The sequence below is a fragment of the Marmota marmota genome, unplaced genomic scaffold (genome assembly GCF_001458135.2).
Source record: "Marmota marmota marmota unplaced genomic scaffold, marMar, whole genome shotgun sequence".
NCBI classification, from domain to species: Eukaryota; Metazoa; Chordata; class Mammalia; order Rodentia; family Sciuridae; genus Marmota; species Marmota marmota.
This window is the reverse complement of record NW_026000222.1, coordinates 13085786-13093797: the sequence shown is the minus strand read 5'-3', so window position 1 is coordinate 13093797 and position 8012 is coordinate 13085786. Positions and strand designations below refer to the sequence as shown.

General features: G+C 43.3%; 1 protein-coding gene across 1 annotated transcript; it reads right to left on the bottom strand.

Annotated features, from left to right (window-relative positions):
* Positions 1-2161: 2161 nt before the first annotated feature.
* LOC107150933 (haptoglobin-like) lies at positions 2162-6894 on the bottom strand. The gene is made up of 5 exons (XM_015496132.2): positions 6768-6894; positions 5093-5175; positions 4726-4827; positions 3981-4055; positions 2162-3107 (listed from the first exon to the last, which is right to left on the bottom strand). The coding sequence occupies exons 1-5, from the start codon at positions 6770-6772 to the stop codon at positions 2329-2331; spliced, it is 1044 nt and encodes a 347-aa protein (XP_015351618.1). The 5' UTR covers positions 6773-6894; the 3' UTR covers positions 2162-2328.
* Positions 6895-8012: the final 1118 nt, after the last annotated feature.

Below are 8012 nucleotides of genomic sequence, written 5' to 3'. Positions count from 1 at the left end.
TTCTCTGAAGTCCTGATTTTTATTTTTTTATCCTATCTTAATTCTTTCTATTCTACAAGTACTTTTTGAGTACATTCTGGGTGCCCCATCTGATACTAGCTGCTGCATAAATATAAGTTCTGAGAGGAGGCAATGTCTGAGTCTTAAGAGAGAGAGTAAGAGACCTTATGCAGAAAGGGGAGGGACCCAAGGGAAAAGGCCCAAGGATGGAGGCAGCAGAGAGAGCTCAGACTCTGTTCTGGAACCAAGAACGAGGCCCAGACAGCAGGAGGTGCTGTTAGGAAGGCAGAGAACATAAGTGATTTTCTTGTCTTTCTCATCATTATTTTCCTCTGAGGAGTGATCAGAAGCCATTTAATACAACCAGATAATTCTTTAGGGAACTGGGATGGTTTCTTCTCCCAGAAAACTTAGTGCTGAAGATACTTTCGAAAGAAAAAGGTATAAATGAGGGGCGGGGGTTGTGGCTCAGCGGTAGAGTACTTGCCTAGCGCATATGAGGCCCTGAGTTTGATCCTCAGCACCACATAAAAATAAATAAAGGTTAAAAAAAAAAGAGGGGCTGGGCTTGTGGCTCAGTGGTAAAGTGCTTGCCTAGAACATGTGAGGCCCTGGGTTCGATTCTCAGTACCACATAAAAATAAATAAATAAAGGTATTATGTCCAATTACAACTAAAAAATAAATATAAAAAAAGAAAGAAAAGGGTATAAGTGACTGCATTCTGAGAAGCGTTTTGTAAGCATTTAACTGTGTCATTTTCAGTTTCTGTCTTATTTCTTCCACATTTTCATTAGTCCACTAGTCCACCTGTCGAAATATACTAATGGATCTGGGAGATGCATGTAAAGAGAACTTTACAGTGAAGGCCAGATCCTGGTGAACGAATAGTGACATCAGTGACCTTTCATACTATGAGAAGGAGAGGCTATATGTTAAGATGATAAGAAGGTGAATTGGTGAAGGGTCAGTGTACTAAAGGCTTAGAGCAAGAAAGGATTCAGAGAAAAAAGCCTCCTGTTCACCTTTCACCTGTGAGACCCTTAGGAGCAAGCCCCTTATCTTTGTGAAATGGAAGATCACACAGCTTGCATTTGACTCCTGGTAGAGGATGGGTTTCAGGTTGACAAACATCTCCTCCTACTGTGGAAGAGACTCCTAACTTTTTACAGAGTCCCAGAGCATTGCAGCTGGTAGAGACTTTGGAGATCCTCTGTTAAGTCCCTGTGGAAGAGACCAGGGATCTGATAATGGCCAGAGAGCTTAAAGCATTTAGCAGGTTTATGCCCGAGCTGTGATTTAGACCCAGCAAATCAGAGATCCTCCTTTATATCTCCTTGTTTTGTTTTCTGGAGCCCTGGAAAGTTGAAACACAACAGTAAAAGTATTGTCTGGGTCAGAACACGTTCTTTTCATCCCACTTTAGCTTGTATCAGTTTCCCTCACTGTGACAAAATACCTAAGATAATCAGCTTTAGAAAAGGAAAGTTTTGTTCTGGGTCAGAGTTTCAGAGTTGGCCCTGTTGCTTGGGACCTGTGGTGAGGCAGCACATCGTGAAGGGGAGCACGTGATAGAGCAAAAAACAGCTCACCTCATGACATCCAGAAAGCAAAGAGGAAGAGCAGAAGACCAGAGTCCCATAGTCCCCTTTAAAGGCACACCTCCATTGACCTAACTTCCTCCCATAAGTCCTCTCAAAGGCTCCACGACCTCCCAGTAGTGCCACAGGCTGGAGACCATGCCTTACAAGTCCTAGGCTTTGGAGGGACGATTATCTAAACCATAACTCCTGTGCCCTTTCTCCTAATCCACTTCAAAGAGGCAACAGGATACAGTTAAAGAGAACTCACAGTTTGTATTTAAATAGACCTAGGTTCTGGTTTAGCTTCCATTTTTAATAGCTGTGGAAACTTAAGCAAAGTGAGTCTGTATTTCCTCATCTGTAAAACAAGGATAAGAGTTATCTCTCTGAGATCGGGCATTCAGTAGGCATTCAATCAATGCACAGTTCCCCAAAAATGAACCAATTTGTATCATGTTGGGAATTTCCAGGCAGCTTGGAGTGTTTTCTGACATACTTCCGGTAAACTCTATGCCACTTGTCTCCCCAGTACCATAAATGAAAGAATAAAAAAGGCCCAGACTAGAAACAGCACCAAAATTAATCATAAGCAAGTTCTTTATTAATTGACTCATCAGTTCAGGGCTAGGGCCTATCAGTTTCAGATGGTGTCCTGTCCCATCTACCTTTCCCTCTTTCAGGATGAAATCTCACTGTCAGGCAAGGGCTTCAGACCACCCCTCTGAGTAGACTTCAGCCAGCTTGTATTATTCGTCGGCTATGGTTTTCCGAACCCAGTCCAGGATGGAAGGCACCTTCACGTAGACACCGTACTCGGCCACAGTGCAGCTCTTATCAAAGCTCAGGATCCCAGCGGCATACCAGGTGTCATCCTCCAGGTCATGAATGACAAAGGCGCTGCCAGCATCACCATAACAGGTGTCTTCCTGGTACTTGGACATGCCAGCACAGAAGGTGTGCTCATTCAGGATGGGCTGCACCCCCACAGGGCTCTTTGGGGTCTTCTTTTCAGGCACTGTACTGCCCTCATAGTGCAGCACACAGTTGGATTGGTCAGCCACGGGCAGCATGACATACTTGAGGTGCTCCGTAAAATTAAAGTTGACATTTCGCCCCCAGCCAGACACATAACCCACACGCCCCACTTCCGCATAATCCTTGGAAGGTAGGCAAATGGGCATCACTCTCTCATTCACAGGCACCTTCTGTTTGAGTTTGATGAGCCCAATATCTATCATGGAGTAGTTAGGGTGGAGAACCACCTTCTCAATCTCCACCATCTGCCTTCTCCCCACAAAGAGTTTTAAAGTAGGAGCAATGTCCTCTGCTGTTGCATTCTCTGTGTGATTCAGGAAGAGATTTTTGGCCGTGGTCAACAGCCATTGTTCATTGATCAGCGTGGCCCCTGTGGTGAGACCATGGCGCGAGATCATCTTAGCCTGCCAGGGAAAGCTGCCTTTGGCATCCAGAGATCCGCCAATGATGCGCTGCACCTGATCCACCGGATTCTTAGGCTTTCCACACACTGTCAAGGAGAGCAAGAAACTCAAGAGCAGGCATGTGAAAGTCTCCCAGGCCAGGAAAGACAAGTAAAAGCACTGATGTTCTTACTGTCTACCCTTTTCAAAATTAGAAATGCTCAAATGCTTTGCTATTACCATCTGCTCACCTCACTGCCAATGTTCACAGTTTAAAATAATGTTTTTTCATTCTGTACATCACAAAGTAGAGTTTTAGTCCCTGCTTTTCCAACAAAAAAGAAGTAAGTAGAACTAAGGTTTTTAAACCCCAGCTGATAAACTATTTGAATATTTAAATAATTTTGTCACCACAAAGGAATTTTCACAATTCCCTGAAATTCTTAAAAGGGCTGGATGCTATCTAATTCCTTCTTCCTGACTAGCAAGGGCTGTGTGTTAGCACTGGCAGGAATGCAAATTTTATAGACACTGCAGTTGATCCAAGGCAGATTAGCAGTTCCACAGCCCTGATGGCAGAAAGTGGACAAGACCCTCTGTTCCCAGAAGAAAGGGGGAAAGCAAGGAATCAGGAGTCCCAGCTCATCTTCAGCCTTCTGTTTTGTACCTCCATGGGTTAAGCTTTTGCTCAACCTTCCCTGACTTGTTCTTTCTCGTTTTACCTTTGAACTAGGCTCTCTAGGTAGGCTGTCTATATGCATAGGGTCTCCTAATCCAGGGGCAGTAAAGACAATGCCCTTCAAGCCCAAAAGAAACAAGATGCTCAGTAAGCTCCTTTAGAGGTCTTGACCCCACTGGCTATGGTTCTCCCTGATCCCTCGCCTTGGCTCCTGTATGCTCAGAGGAAGCCACAGAAAAGGGATGTGGCTTTGCAACATTTCAGCCTAGCTGCCTACCCATGACCTAACCCCAGCACCCACCTGCTTCACATTCAGGAAGTTTCTCTCCAATGTCTTTGTTGATCCACTGCTTCTCGCTGTTTAAGGTATATACTCCTGAAACAAAAGGAAAGAAATGAGCCCAGAGAGAGAGCGATTCTGGACCTCAGGCAGGGTGAGAAGGTATTTAAAGAGAAGACTGTAAAAGGAGAAGAGAGGAGGAGGGAGGAGAGGAGTCAAGCACTGGGAGCTCCAGGCATCCCCAGCAGGACAGACTGTGCTCATGACAAGATATAGGACAAATAGAGATGGGGCTGGAGAGCTGACTCCACCTCTCAAAGGCCACCTGAACTTGAGCAAGATATTCATTTTCTCTGTGCTTCAGTTTCCTCATCAGATAAATAAGAATAACAGTATCTCTTCAGAGCAGTGCTGTGAGAACTAAGTGCTCCAAATAGATAGGAAGCACTTAGAAAGTGCCAGGAATATAGTGCTGCCTACAATGGGAAGGGTTACCCATTGTCATTGTCATTTGTTCTTTTACTATATCTCCTTTCATAGATGGAGAGCTTACTCTGAGATAGGTAGGCTCCATGGCTTGGACTCCACTTAACAAAAGAGAATCTGGGGCTGAGAAAAGTTTGCTCACAGAACCACCTACTGGTGACAAAAACTAACTCAGGATCTAAATCTCCTGGGTCCAGGAAGTGCAGATGAACTTTTTGGCCATTATGGGGATGTCAGGGCTAGGGTGTTTGCTGGGCAGAGACTCTTGTCCAGGTCTTACCATCTCCTTCAGTGCGCAGTCTGTAATAGGTGTTACACTGGTAGCGAACCATGTGATTCACATGGCCATTTGCAATCTTAGGCGGCTTCGGGCAGCTGTCATCTGCAAACAAAAGGAAACCAGTAAAGGAAGTTAATATTCAATTATTGCTCCCAGAGACCTATAAAAAGTCAGAGAGGAAGCTGCTGTGCATATCAACCTCCTTCCAACCTTTGGAAGATAATAAAGGGCATCTACCCTCATTGCTAGGACACAATAGGATGAGAAGGCACCACTGGGTCTTCTCCAAGAATGCAGATCCAGTGGGTCAGAGTGGGCCACAGCAGAGGTGGGGATGCACAACTGCTGCCCAAACCCAAAGACCTACCTGTAAAATCTGTGACATCATTGCCAAAATCTGCAGCAAAAAGCTGTCCGCAGAGCAGGAGAGCAACCAGAGCTCCCAGGGTGCTGCAGAGAGATGAAGGAAGGAATGCAAAAATGATCCCCTGCTTTACAGAGCGCGTACACACACACACCCCTCCCTCAAGCACCCAGGAAAGAAAATAGATATATAGAAGTGCCGGGACCAAGAAGTTGCTCTTCCACCCACATATATGCTTTAGTAGCTCTTCTGAACACACCCAGATTCCAGCAAGTTCTATGCTGCTAGGAATAATACGTCCACTTCAGAGAGTAACCACCAAGATATGAAGGCACAGAGTTAAGGGAGCCTCAATTTATGGCCACCTTCAGGAAACACTAAATTGGCAATAATATATGAGCTCTCCAGCCAAGAGGAACCTCCACTGGGTACCCCTAAATTAGGCTACAAAGATGCTCCCAATACAATGTGGACTTAAAGAAAGGGAACATGGGGCTTATTATGCTAACCTCTCTACTTCTTAAAAATTTCTATAATAAAAGACTTTTTAAATATTACTGCTTTTTTCCTGAGATGGGATCAATCCAGGTTGGTCTCAAACTCCAGGGCTCAAGCAATTCCCCTGCCTCAGCCTCCTGAGTAACTAGGACTACAAGCCCTCATCACTGTACCCAGCCCAAATATGCAATTTAAAATCCACATATGATTGTATTAATTGTTTTTATGATCATTTGCTTTTAAGAAATGGTATATAATTAGCTCGAGTGCACATCTGTAATCCCAGTGACTGGGAGACTGAGGCAGGAGGATCATAAGTTCAAGGCCAGCCTCAGCAATTTAGCAAGACCTAGTCTCAAAAAATAAAAAGGGCTGGGGATGTAACTCAGTGGTAAAGTGCTCCTGAATTCTATTCCTAGTACTAACCACAACCACACACACACACACACACACACACACACATAAAAAAAAAAAAACTTAAAAAAGAAATGGTATCAAACTCCAGAATGCCAGGAGGTTACCTGAAAGAGAACTGGCTTCCTGAAGACATGACCGTGGCCATGGACATTAGCACACAGGCCACACTTACCACATAACCACATAACCATCTTGCTGGCAGATGTCAATCATCCAGGTATTATTTGGTGATATTAAGTTTCTTGTCATTTTAACATTTCAAAAAGTCTTATTTTGATAAAATCTAAATCCTTAATTGTGTCACTCAAATGTGTTGCTATTGGTCTAATTTTTTTAAAAAATTGCTAGTAAATATAGTTAAAATGCCAAGAAGCTGCTGCATCCCTTGTGAAGAGGAAAACTGTAACTTCAAGAAAAACCATCTGGGCTGAGGATATAGCTCAGTGGTAGAGCAACCCTGGGTTCAAGCCTCAGTACTGCAAAAGAAAAAGAAGGAGAAGGAAGAAGAGGAGGAAAAGGAGGAGGAACAGGGAGATCCTCCTTAGAGTAGATCCTGGCTCCTGAGAAAGACAAAACCGCCTTTTGTGGATACAAAAAAAAAAAAAGGAAAGGCCTTAATACAGGAAGCCCTTTAATCCACCACAGTTTAGCCCTTGGCCTTGTTTCTTTGTTACATTTGTGCACCTCCCCTGTAGGCTTCTTCTATACTAATACATATAAAGAAGGATAAAATAAAGAAGGGGGCCGGGTGCTATAAACTCACCTCATCTTTGACTTGGCCTCTGGACGTGCAGTACTGTGGGGCACCTGCTGAGCCTTTTATGCCTCAAAATCTCACCCCACCTCTTTCTTAATTTGTAATTCCTGTGTTTACCCAAAGTTGTGTTTATATAACAGGACTTGTTAAGGTCACCGGCAGTTTCCAGTAACAAAACCACAAACAATATCCCTGTTAAGAGTTGAGCTCTTGCTTCATGCTTGGTTTTCCCGTGGTGTTGTTTTACAACCCTAAAGAAATCTGGCAACTTTATGTCCCCATGTACCTGCCAAGTGTTTCCAGAAAACAGCAACAGAGCAGAATGCCTGGAAGAGAGGCCTGCTAATCTGCCTATTTTTGGAGGATTTTCAACACAGAAAAAGACCTTTGAGTTACTTCAAACCCCTGACGGACTCTCCTCCAACCTAGCTTAGCTGGAACAGTAAAGAAGGCATTTCCTTTTCACAATCAGTTTCCCCATCCTGTGTGAACATCTTCCTGTTGCTAAAATCTTTCCAACCTGAAATCTGTAAACTGTTTTGTCTTATTCTCTGATTGCTCTTTGCAGGAAATCACATAAGATAGTTCAGCTATGGTATTGATTGACACAGAACCACCAATCTGTCTCTATTCTGGAGGATTTTCATCACTTAAAAAGGCCTTCTTTGAGTTGTTTCAAACCCTGTGTAGATACTTCTAGCATAGATGGTGGCTGTAAAGAAAATATTTCCTTTTATAGTCATTCTACCTCCCGTCTTTTTGATCCTTTCTGTGCATCAGAATTAATTTTTGTGCATCAAAAGACAATATCAAGAAAGTGAAAAGACAGGGCTGGGGTTATGGCTCAGTAGTAGAGCGCTTGCCTCACACATGTGAAGCACTGGCTTCGATCCTAGCATCACATAAAAACAAATAAAGCCCTTAAGTCCATATACAACTAAAAAAAATTTTTAAGTGAAAAGGCAATCTACAGAATAGGAGAAAATACTGGCAAATCATCTATCTGATGAAGGTTTAATATCCAGAATATTCAAAGAACTCCTACAACAATAACAAAAAGACAACCTCATTAAAATATGGGCAAATAATATGAGTAGACTTTCTCCAAAAAAGATACATAAATGGAAAGAAATCACATGAAAATGTTCGGCCTGATTAAAAAATGTCATTAGGGAAATGTCACAATGGGAAACCACTGCAGCACTTTCACAACAGCCAAAAGATGGAAACAGCAGGAGAATGCAGAAACAA